The 12293-nt window shown below is 45.8% G+C and overlaps 1 protein-coding gene across 4 annotated transcripts in view; it reads left to right on the forward strand.

Moving 5' to 3' along the window:
- The window catches only part of SHLD1 (shieldin complex subunit 1), a 74302-nt gene extending 69402 nt beyond the window's left edge, over positions 1-4900 (forward strand). For all 4 annotated transcript variants that reach the window (XM_061461413.1, XM_061461416.1, XM_061461414.1 and 1 more), the window contains one exon: positions 3697-4900. In XM_061461413.1, the coding sequence (XP_061317397.1) occupies positions 3697-4217 (521 nt within the window). In that variant the 3' untranslated portion in view covers positions 4218-4900. The remainder of the gene's footprint in view (positions 1-3696) is intronic.
- Positions 4901-12293: the final 7393 nt, after the last annotated feature.

A 12293-nucleotide genomic window follows, 5' to 3' on the forward strand; every position in this document is an offset into this window, starting at 1 on the left:
ACATGAGTAATGGCCTGTTTCAGTTTTTTGGGGCTTTTCTGTTGGTGTGTTTTGTTTTCCTTTTGATGCATACTTGGTAGTATAAATGAGTGAAAATAGCTAAAAAATAAATTGAGGCAGATTCTCTGGTGATGAAACTCCATTGCAGGCAAATGGAGTGTGAGTTTTCAGCCCTGCTCATCTTTGCATTGACTTCTGTAGGCCAGGTGAACACAAGGGTGTGTGACAGCTGTGGGGGTAAGTTTGCCATGGAATCATTCCCCCACCCTTTACTCAGTCTTGTCACATAAGTCATAGGGTCACAGAATGGTTTGGGTTGGAAGGGACCTTAAAGCTCATCTAGTTCTAACCCCCTGGGGATACCTTCCTCTAGAGCAGGTTGCTCCAAGTCCCGTCCAACCTGGCCTTGAACACTGCCAGGGATGGAGCAGCGACCATGGATGGGCAAGGATAAAGAATTTACAAAACTACATCTTTTCTGCTGCTGAGAGCTAGCCAGAGAGGTCTGGCCTTTGAAGTATCACTGCTGTGTGGAACCCAGGAATCCCCACTTTCTTGAGGGGTGCAAGTGCATGGAGAGGGAAAAGGGATTGATTAGTTTAATGCTGCCTTTTTTTTTAGCAGTGTGTTTGCTGGCCTACATGGCGTGCTTGAGCGCTGTATGTGTGCCCCAGCTGAGAAGCTCTTTCTAGACCCTGCAGGCATCCAGCTACTGGGCTTGTGCTTTGTGGTTTATAAATCATTCAGGAGACTTGTGCGTTACAACAACAGTATCAGCTCTTTAGAGTGTGTCAGTGTCGTGGTTTAAACCCAGTCAGGTAATTCGTTCGCTCACTTCCCCCCCTTTCTTGCCCTCCCCCTGCTCTCGGAGGGACGGAGAGGAGAATCAAAAGAATGCAACTCCCACGGGTTGAGATAAGTACAGTTTAGTAACTAAGGTATAACACAAATCACTACTGCTACCACCAATGATAATAATGATAAAAGAAATAACAAGGGAACAGAATACAACACCTCACCACCCGCTGACCGATAACTCGCCCCCCAAGCCCGACCAAGCTCCGACCGATACCTCCTCCAACCCTGCAGTCTCCCAGCCCTTCCGGCTAACTCCCAGTTACATCCTGGGCATGACGTGCTGTGGTATGGAATAGCTCTTTGGTCAGTTTGGGTCAGGTGTCCTGTCTCTGCTTCCTCCCGGTTTCCCCTCCTCCCTGGCAGAGCATGAGGCTCACAAAGTCCTTGGCCAAACCAAAACATCCTTGTTATCAGCTATGTTCCCGAGCTGAAAGTCAAAACACTGCACTGCACCAGCTACCAAGAAGGAGAAAAAATGACTGCTACTGCTGAACCCAGGACAGTCAGGGAAGGACCTTGACTGGTATCTTTTAGAGAGGAAAAGGGTTGAGTGTATGTGCAAAGTTGGCACATAGTTTGAGAAGGTTTTGGGAAATGGTAAGGGAAGTTAAGGAAAGATGCAACTTTGTGTGATGTAGATTGGTCCTGGAAATTCTGCATCTAACTTTCCATGTCTTCCCTTAAGAAGGCTTTGCTAGAAAAGTAAGCCACTAAAAGACCTACTGTTGAAAAACAGAGATATATAAATTCTAATCAGTAGCTGAAAGAAAAATGTTCCACCAATAATATAATTGAGTACTTTCTGACTAATCAAGCCCCAACCCCCTGAAATACATACCTTCCTCAGTGGATTGTGATTCCACAAAGGATGGCTGCTTCATAGGTCATAGTAGAATAGAATAGTTTAAGTTGGAAAAGACCTTTAAGATCATCTCATCTGACTAGACATCTAACACTGCCAAGCCCACCACTCAACCATTTTAAATACCTCCAGGGATAGTGAGTCAACCAGTTTCCTGGGCAGCGTGTTCCAGTGCTCGATAACCTTTTCAGTGAAGAGATTTTTCCAAACATTCAATCTAGGATGGTGGGAGAAAGGCAGAGCAGCACTGATTGCAAAGATCTCCCCTGACAGGATGAAACCAACGGGATTTTGTTCTTACCACATCGTGTAGGGTTGAGATTTGTAGCTGGAGGCAGCTGCTGCTCTTTCACAAAATATGGCTTTGAGCTGTGCATAAGAAGTAGGAAGACAACAGCACAGCACAGGGGTTTGCAGTTGCTACAGGGGTCTGAGTACAAGTGCCCCTTGATTGAATTATCTGAGATGAATGAGCCTTCAGTTCTAACTTAACATTGGCACCAAGGCAAAATGGACCTGTTCTCTTTGATTTGCTCTGATTTGCTACTCTGATGACATATATTGATGTTAAAAGAAGGCCACTAAGCTTTTCTTTGTGCTGCATTGGAAATGACACATTGCAAGATGAGGAAGAGTTCTATTTTAAATTGCAGAATTTGAGATGAAGTGAAATTGAAAAGAAAGATCAAAGATAGAAAGTAGGGGGAGGAAGAAAGAGGCAACGTACAATGTGGCTGCCGAGACATCTTAATTTCATTTTAATGAGTCTCTGACCACTCAGGGAGGCGAGGGTCATTCTTTGTGTTGCTGGGGGGGGGGAAGAACAGCCTTCTGCCGCTGCACTGAGATTTGCTTTGAACGTGGTCTCTTACCAAAGCGAAGGGCTGCACTCTGCTTCCTGCTTCACAGGATTAGAAAAGACTGAGCTGTTTTCTAACTCCTGCGTCCTACTTACGTAACTTGCAGATGACGGCTGTGCAACCTCTGCCTGAGCCCTGGAAAATTCTCCTGTCGGTGACTCAGGTGCTTGGCACACAGGCTTGTGGCGCAGCAGGCTTAGAGATGAGATTGCAGTTAGATGCACACACTGGGTACCAGAGCCCAATTCAAGGTCTCTTTATGGAGGCTCTTCCGACTAGAAGCTGTGTGTGACTTCCTCATCATCCTGGTCATGTCATTACCAAGTGTCTCTCTGCTGACACTATATTAATTATGTGCAAGTACAAAGCATCCCCCTTTGTTTGCATTGGAACAGAAGAGAACCACAGGCCTGACTGTTGTCCAGAGATGTGGGTTAGCAAGGAAGGGGAAGAGCTAGGCAATAGTGAGTCCTCATCCTTTGTATAAGGCTGCAGGATGTGCAGAGAACATTTGGAATGTAATCATAGAAGGGACCTTAAAAATCATCTAGTTCCAACCCCTGGATCTTCATGGGGGAGCACGAGGTCCCCTTCTACAGTCCCCATTCCTAGATTCCATGCAGTCACCATAACACTCTTGGTTTGGAGGCTCTAGATCTGGCTGAAAGCTAGGGGACAGGACAGCACATTGTGCTGTAAAATTGAGACTATGAAAAGGGAAAGATTAGACCCCGGGGATGAAGGGAGAAAACTGAAACAGAGGGAGACATGCTTTAGCTGCAAACTAGACTTCCCTGTGCTTCAGATGTCATCTCCAGCAGCAGCAGATCCCAATTTCCAGCTCTTTGGAACTGAGAGGAAGGTGTGTACCAGTGAGTACACTCAGCCACTGCAGAGGGTCAAGGGTGGGACAACTGTGATATCCCCAGATGCAGCCCATCTTGTATGAATCTATGCAGCCAGCCCCTCTGGCAGTCCAGCCAGCTTTAAAGCAGTACTTAGCTTGTGCCTGCACAGGGTTTGTTGGCCAGACTGCAGTGAGGGGGGACAAAAAAAAACATCTTGCCACAGAGATGACCTGGTGACTAATCAGTTTCATTGATGTTGTGCTTGCAGGAGAGAGCAATCTATCCTCTGCAGTTCCTGCGGGCTTTGCTGCTGGAGGCTCTGAGGAAGCAAACGTGAGATGTTATCCAGAAGCAGAGTTATGTGAGCCCACCAAACCTATCGGTGCTGCGCTCTCCTCCATGTATGAACATGGTAATGCAGAAGATACCAATATCAGGAAATCTCTTGATGGCTTCTACAAAATGTATTGTAAAAAACGGCCAGACAGAACGGATCCCACCTACGAGGCTGCATCACGATGTCTGTCACAGAAAATTTCAGAGCTGGCAAACCGGGATGGAACAAAATACGCATCGCGTTGCCTGCAAATGGCCCAGGTGGTCTTGAACAGAGATGGGTGTAAGATCTTTCCAAACCACCCCACTACTGCTTGTTTTTCAAAGCCAGCTGAAGGAGAAGTTGTGTTGGAAGACATAAAGAGAACACCTGGACTCTCCGATGATGTCCTGCAATTCCTCTTGAAACAAACATGGACAGAACAGAGCCCTGACATGTCACATGAGAAATGAGCAAGACACAGTGGGAGGGGGGATGTTTCTGTCATTGGAGATTTACTTTCACTGTGAAAAAAGGTGATCTTAGAAAGTAACTCTTCTCTTAGCACCCTCTTGAACACACTTATTTCATGGAGGAATTCCATATTCCATCTGGAGCAGACCTTGCCATCTTGGTCTCTGCAGAACAGCGCTGCATAAGGAGCATCTGTGGTCCCCATGAAACTGCTTCAGATGTGTTGACTTAAGTGGGGTGGGTGATCGGTGATGCAGTGTCTGCTGCTGGGACATCAAACATGGTGATTTATACCTACCAGGCTTTTAAATTGACCTGCATTCCTACGCCAGCTGAACAGTGGCCCAGCCCAAATTCAAACTTTGCATAGGCAAGGATGTCCAAGTGCTGTTGACTATAACACACTGACTGAACAAGCTTGGAACAATATTCCTCAGAGCTAGGGAGGAAATTTAAGACTGTTCTGTACCTGACAGATACTATAACTCCTGTGCCTCCAAAGGGTGCCTGATAGCCTGTGTGTTTACTTAGAGATATACAATTCTACAGATCATGATTGCAACGCAGGTGAGCTTTTTCAACAAGAAAAGTGGTTTTGTCAGAGAGGAAATAAAGCTTCTGAGAAGGTTATTTTTTTAACAGGAAGGATAAAAAAAGAAATTAAAAAAGCTTTATCACCGTAGTGATGTTTCTAACACTTCAAGTGCTCCAGCTGAACAGATTGAGGATTTTTTTCGTGTCTGTATGAGGTGGTTTAAGAGCAACCTGAAATAGATTCGTGAGTAAGGGCTCTGCAGAGGTGTCTGTAGGGAAGCTGCAGAGTTGTTGCCAGCTGCCCTGGTAGCTGCCTGCTGTAAGGAAAAGCAGGAGAAGCAGAGCTGACATATCAGCATGCCCAAGACTGTGGGTCACTTGGTTGGTTCTGTAGGGCCAGTGTTGCTTTCTCGAGCTGTCTCCCTACACATTATCTCCTGCTGATTTTTGCTACCACAGGGTCTGAGCTCAGAGCTTTCACAGAGAGAAAATCAATGCTTGTTGGTTGAGTACACTCTTATCTTTGTTGGCACTGCACAAGACCTTGTGATCACTTCCCTGGTGTGTTGATGGATGAGGGAAAATGTTCTGTGAGATGTTTGAACCACCCCACCAGTAGGGATCATCTGGTGTTGGTTACAGTAAATGTTTGCTTTTTCTAAGCTCTGCTGCTGTTTATACCCGCAACTTTCTTACTCTGGTTTTAGTTGGCAAGATCAGCACTGGCTGCAGTGGGAACTGGCCTAATTCACTGGTTGCCCAGCTTAGGTTTTGGTGGCTGCCACTTGCCTATGGCATTAAGAGGTGACCTGAAGGACTAATTCCCAGCAGTTGGTTTTGGTAGGGAATTTAAAGTGCTTTAAGTCTGATGCATTGCTATGAATTTGGCAGGCTTAATTCTCCTTTGCTTTGTGCTTATGGGGTGAATCCCAAGGAAAATAGCTGCACAAGGGATGCAGGACTGGGCTCCCACTGTCAAAGCTGTGGTGGGAAGGGTGCTGCTCTTGCACGGGGCTGCAGTTCGGGTCCCTCTGTTCAGCATGTGGGAGCCCTTTAAAATGGTCAACCAGATCCAGTCCCTCTCTGGACAGGTTATCGGTTATTAAAGCTGTGCTTTACTGTCTGCAATTATGAATGTTCTGTTCTTGAATGAGGTGTCAGGCTCTAAAAGAGACACTTGGATTGGAGAAGATAGGTACATTGTAGTCCTTACCAGGGTTGCCAGGCCCACTGCTTTGATTTAGATTTTGCTTTGTTTCACAGCTTGCAAATCAGAGAATTCTTGTGGAAAAATACTGAGTTTTGGCTTCTCCAAACTTTTATTGTTAGATTTTAATTAAAATTTAGAATAAACCTGATTAGTTTATGGCAGATTTTCATATATTAGATGCTTACAGAAGCAGAGCAGAGCTCAGCTAGGTAAATTAGGCTCCAAAATCCCATTGGTTTTTAATGACAACAAAACAAGCTAAATGTTTAAGCAGTTTTCTCAGATATCTGGTGTAAGGAGCTGAAATATGATAGAGTTTAGAATACCTGATCATTACTTCTGTGAAACACCTCCATTCCTGCAGAAGCACTTAATATTAGGAAGTGTTTCATTGGAATCTTACAGTTCAATCACTTCTATTAAGTTAAACAAGACTACAGCACAGAGAATAATACTCATCACTCCTTTTCCCACTCACTGATAATTAATTTTTTACAAACCTGTGCTGGAACCTGCTCTGTGTATTTCCAAGTCTGCTGAAAGCCAAACCATTTTTATTACTCATTTCCTTGATAAACATCTCTCCTCAATTCCTTTGAGACACAGGGAGACGAATGCATCTCTCTCCTTTGCCAGGTGTTTCAAGCAAGACTCACCAATTGCTTTGAACAGGCTGTTCTTGAAAGAAGCACAGTCCTATTTGGCATTTTATGCTGCTACATAGAAGACATCATAATAATGCGTATTACTTCTGGTGAGCAATAGCACAGGGGGGCTAACTTAGTCTATTTGAACTTCTTAAACTGATTTGCAGTTATAACTATGATGTGTTGCTTTGAATTTGCAGTTATAACTATGATGTGTTGCTTTGAATTAACTAAGTTGGATTTTTTTTTTCCCCTCCTATTTTTGTGGGTTCTTTGCTTTTTTTTGTCTGTTGCTTTTGTAACTTTTCTTAGCCTAAGGGCAATCCATCCACGTTTTGGATCCTCTAAAATACTCTTTCACAGACTACTTCACCTCTTTCTTTCAGTGGAGTCTTCAGAAAGATGGAAGCAGCTTTGAAGGAGCAATCAGCTTAAAATGTGTGAGGCTGCCAAGATCCTGTGTCAAGCCAATCCCCAGCAGTGTCGAGTAGGACAGCCGTGTTAAAACGCCAGTGCACCTCCCACCACTGCAAACACAGCCACAAGTGCCTTGTCCTCTGCTGCCAGTTGTAGAGGCACGAACTTCGCCAGAGCATTGCCCCTTACAAACAAGTGTCCAGGCAGTGATGGGAGACAGGGGAGGACAGGACCCCAGGAACAAAGAGAGCAGGAGGAGGGATTTGGAGGGGAAAAACAGCCCCAGGGGCACAGGTGGGTGAGTAGGTGCCTCAGGTTGGGCTTTTGGGCAGCTGCTCTACTGGGTGTTGGCCCCACCCCAGCCAGTCACCCTGTGGACAGGAGAAGGAGGCAGCCCCAGTGGGGAAGAGTGCTCCTTCCTTGCTAGTTTAAACTCAGTTTAACAGCGCTTCTGTCCTGTTTCCCTCCCCACCATCATCCCTCCACCAACCTCCAGTTCCTTTATGTCTTTTGTGGTGGTGCTAATGAGATCCCTGGAGGAGTTTTCCATTTAAAATGAAACAGATGTCTCTGAGCCCAAAGAGCCTGATGTCAGTCAGCAACAGAGGAATGAACCCACACACAACCACTTAAGGATTCTCTCTTGGAGGCCTCTTATCTACTCGCTCAGTGGCTTTTTTGCTGCCTTACTCCCTCTGCTAGGAAGACGTGTGCCTTTCTGCATGTTTTCCACACTCTGTTTTGTGCACTGAAGGGGTGGTTTGCTGCAAGATGTTGCTTGCTTACTTGGGAGGCCATACATTCTCCAGTGTGGATGTGTTCAAGGAAACATGGAAAGCAAGAGGAGGGGATGTGCTTTAGTTGACAGTATACGGGCAAAGAAGAAAGCACAGTTGGGATCTCAAAGGTCAACTTCGAGGTTCCCAGCTAATGTTCTTACTCACACCGCTTGCACCAGTTTTAGCACTTGATCTTCAGCATTTCACTTTGGAGATAGCTCTTACCCTGCCAGCCCAACTGCTGAAATTCCTTGTCTCTTCCCTTTCCTCTTTGGCCAGATCCAGGCACGGGTGTTCATGTTTCATGCAGCCTGCTGCAGTTTCACATGGAGCTGCTATTCCTGCCTTTCTGCCCCCAGCAGGTTGGCACAGCTCCTCTGCTCTGCAGGTGTTTCTAGCAAAGGCAGTGGAAATTTGGCTTTAACCAAAGCAGGAAGAGGCCCTGCTGGCCCAGCTGGCTGCAAATTATGGCCAAGATCTATGGATTTGATGCAATCTCTCTTTGCAAATAGATTTACACTTGTCTTTGAGTCATCATGAAACTGATACATCTGGCTTCTTGGTGGTTCTGCTTAAGGTGTTGCTTGCTTGCTTTTATGGCAAGGGTGTTGTACACCTGCTGGAGGGCACACAGAATATTGGAGCAGCCCCCAGCTACTCAAGTTAATGGTGCCAGGGATAAAAAAGAGCTGAGATGAGGATCCAGCATAATTTCTGTAGTAATAAATCTGTCTGCAGGTGCTGGTCTGCAGGAATCCAGAGAAAAGCATCCTGCAGGCAAAAATTATGGAGAAGGGTAATATCAACTGCTTCAGCAATAGATACAGCTGGAAAAAATAAACATGCTCTGGAGTGTGCTATAAGTAATTACAGAAACGGTATTGGCCTTTCCCTGCCAGCTCACATTGCTTAACCAACACAGATCTGCCACAGCTACAAGGGCATTGATACTGATGGATGTAGGGAGCTATTGCTAAAGGATGTACGTGGAGGAAGGGAGGTCTTCAGTGTGAATCAGATGTTGTTGCTCATAATTTTTCACTAGTATTTATGCTCTTTTACACACTTAAATATGAGCTGCTGTGGAAAATCTTTTAACTGCCAATTTAAGAGAAATAACCTGGAGAAGTGAGCTGAAGAAGTCAGAGGACTGCATCTGGAGCCCTTCAGTTGCTGTATTGGGTTTGGCGATTAATTGTTTTTTGCTTTGGGTGTTACCACGTGGTCTGCTACTCAGATTTGTTGGAATTAAAAACCCAAACCCAAACCCATACAATTTCCACAAAGGAAGCTCAGAGCAAAATAGGAGGTTCCTGTTCTGTAGGAGAGTTCTGCTACTGATGATGATTGAGAGAGACCTGCTGGGTTTTACAGAAGAGGAAAGAAACCCTAATTGACTGTAGTCTCACCCTAGATCAGCCCTGGAGCCAGACGTGGCCTTCCCCACTCATAACAAATGTGAGGTATCTGTCTGGACCCCCTCTTTGAGACTGTGAGGAGAGAGGGCACACATGGAGTGCTCCTCCTGAGGCCTGGAAAAACCTGAGCTGCCATCTTTTTATCTGCTTTTTGAATGAGGTTTTGAAAACATCCAAGGGAATAGCTGTTCATTTGTTGTTATGGGTTTAAAATGATGATAGAATCGTAGAATTAACTAAGTTGGAAAAGACCTTTAGGATCATCAAATCCAACTGTTACCCCAGGACTGCCAAGACCACCACTAAACCATACCACTGTGAGCTTCATCTAAACAGTGTGTGAACGCCTCCAAGGATCGTGACTCCACCACTGCCCTGGGCAGCCTGTTCCAATACCTGAGCACTCTCTCTGTGAAGAAATCATTCCTAATACCCAATCTAAACTTCCCCTGGTGCAGCTTCAGGCTGTTACCTCTTGTCCTATCACTTGTTACTTGAGAGAAGAGGGAGACCACCACCTCACTATATCCTCTTTTCAGGTAGTTGTAGGGAGCGATAAGGTCCCGCCTGAGCATTCTCTTCTCTGGACTAAACATCCCCAGGTCCTTCAGCTTCCCCATCACATTTCTGCTCCAGACTCTTCACTAGCTCTGTTGCCCTTCTCTGGCTCTGCTCCAGCACCTCAACATCTCTGTGGTAGTGAGGGGCCCAGAACCGAACCCAGGATTCAAGGTGCAGCCTCACCAGTGCCCAGTACAGGGGAACAGTCACTGCCCTGGCCCTGCTGCCACACTATTACTGATACAGGCCAGGATGCTGTTGGTCTTCTTGGCTGCCTGGGCACAAGCTGGCTCACGTTCAGCCACCATCAATCAGCACCCCCAGGTCCTTTTCTGCTGGGCAGCAGAAATGAGGCAATCTTGGTTTGGAAGGTACATATCCAGGAAGTCAATCTGGGGTCCTGCTGTGGGGGATCATGCTGCTTCTCTACACACCAAGGGCCAGAGGGGAGGTGAAGTGCCTCCAGGGAAATCATGCTTCTGCTTCAGCTCCTCCAGGCTCATGCGGCTGCACAGCCACTGCCTTTAACATCCTGGTTTTCTTATTAGAAATCTCTGATGTGGCAAGAAGAGGGAAAAGAGGACTCACTACTCTTCAGCCCTTTAGGAAATGAGATAGAAGCAATGACAAAACAGAGAATAGGCAGCTGCGGAAAGCATGAAGATAGATGGTGACAGAGGAGAGCATGAAACTTTGATTTTAAAGAGCAATGTAGGCAGAACAGCCTGGATGCAGCTGAAAAATTTGGATTATGACTCACATCTACAAGTCTTGGCTGGCATCTCACAGAGGATGTAGTAAGCTCTGTGCTACTGCAACATGCCACCTTTTGAGATGTTTGCATCCCTCACGGTCAGGGCTGCCTGCAGTTCTTCTGTGTGCTGCTCACTTCCAGGTACAATATTCAGCTCAGGCCAGTAAGCCTGCCAAAAATAGATATATGTCTTATGCTGAGACAGAAGGAAGGGCAAAGATTTAGCCCTTTGGAATAGACATCTCTGGAGCAGGTGATACATTTGACACAGGTCTTGTAGAGAGGTATTTTTTCTTAGCTGTATTTGTTTTCTTTGGAGTATGCGTCTGATTCCTGTGTCCATGCTGTTTTGCACAGTAGGTGGTTGAGAGGCTTAGTGTTGAGGAAGGGTAAATTACCTTCAAGGAAAATGGAGAGGGGATAAGTCTCAACACTTGTTTAGGTGGGTGATAATCCGGCATGCTGGGATGTGGTTTGGAAAGAGTTGGCCAAAGTGATTGTGTGGTTGGAAGTGCTACTACAAAGCACTCCTAGGGTCACTGCCTTCATAGCAGCCTTCCAGTATCTGAAGGGGGGCTATAGGGATGCTGGGGAGGGACTCTTCATTAGGGACTGTAGTGACAGGACAAGGGGTAACGGGTTAAAATTTAACAGGGGAAGTTTAGACTGGTTATACGGAAGAAGTTCTTTACTTTGAGGGTGGTGAGGCACTGGAATGGGTTGCCCAAGGAAGCTGTGAATGCTTCATCCCTGGCGGTGTTCAAGGACAGGTTGGACAGAGCCTTGGGTGAAATGGTTTAGTGTGAGGTGTCCCTGCCCATGGCAGGGGGTTTGGAACTGGATGATCTTAAGGTTCTTTCCAACCCTAACTATTCTGTGATTCTATGATTCACATACAGGGCCCCCACACTCGTTGCAGAACAAAGGGGAGGAAGCTTGTGTCCTTTGTGAACAAAACCAGAAATTATGTGCTAGAGGCGCATTCCTAGGAAACAAGTGAAAATTCATCGTGAAATTCCCTCTTGGGATGGGAGGGAATCTATATCCAGAATATCCAAGTTATTAATATCCAAGATATTTGTGGCAGTTACATCTAGCCTTGCACTGTGGTTATTTTTCATCCCTTCTGAAGTCAAAGACATGAATCAGCTCATGCTCTTACTCCAAAGGTTCAATGCTTTTGAAGTGACTTAGCTCTCCCTCTGCCCATGACCCCTGATATACTGCTGAGTTTACACTGTCTGGGTATCAGTTACTATGTGGAATATCTGCCTTCTCCTGTCATGTTGCTATTCCCTGAATTTCAAGAACATTCAGTCCTGTTGTGTTTTCGGTGGGGCTTTTTTTTGCCTTCCATGACTGGAAGAAGCCACAGAAGCATAGTCACAGGCTTGTTACTTTTGATCCAACTCTGCTTAGGTGTCATCAGAAGGACTGATACAGTGGCTTGGAAGTGTGGCTATCCATGGGTGGATAGGTGATGGCTCCTTCCAGGTAAATAACAGGGTTTTCAGGATGTTAAGTGCCAAGAGTGGTACAAGGCCCTCGTGGAAATGTCCCATATTCTGTACATTTCTCTCCAACCTGTGCAATAACCTCAGGGAAACTGTTTCCTTCTGGGAGATGAAGTGCTTTCCTCTGCCTGCCTTGCACTTGACTTGGCTTTGATGCTTCCTTGGTTTCAGCACTCAGTGAAGCACAAACCATTGTCTTTTAGAGCCCCTCTGCTGTTGGTTTCTCTCCATTCACTTTATT

This window comes from Pezoporus flaviventris, unplaced genomic scaffold (assembly GCF_033815535.1).
Source record: "Pezoporus flaviventris isolate CSIRO_AGI_PZ_B2104156 unplaced genomic scaffold, CSIRO_AGI_Pfla_v1 ptg000031l, whole genome shotgun sequence".
Taxonomy (NCBI): domain Eukaryota; kingdom Metazoa; phylum Chordata; class Aves; order Psittaciformes; family Psittacidae; genus Pezoporus; species Pezoporus flaviventris.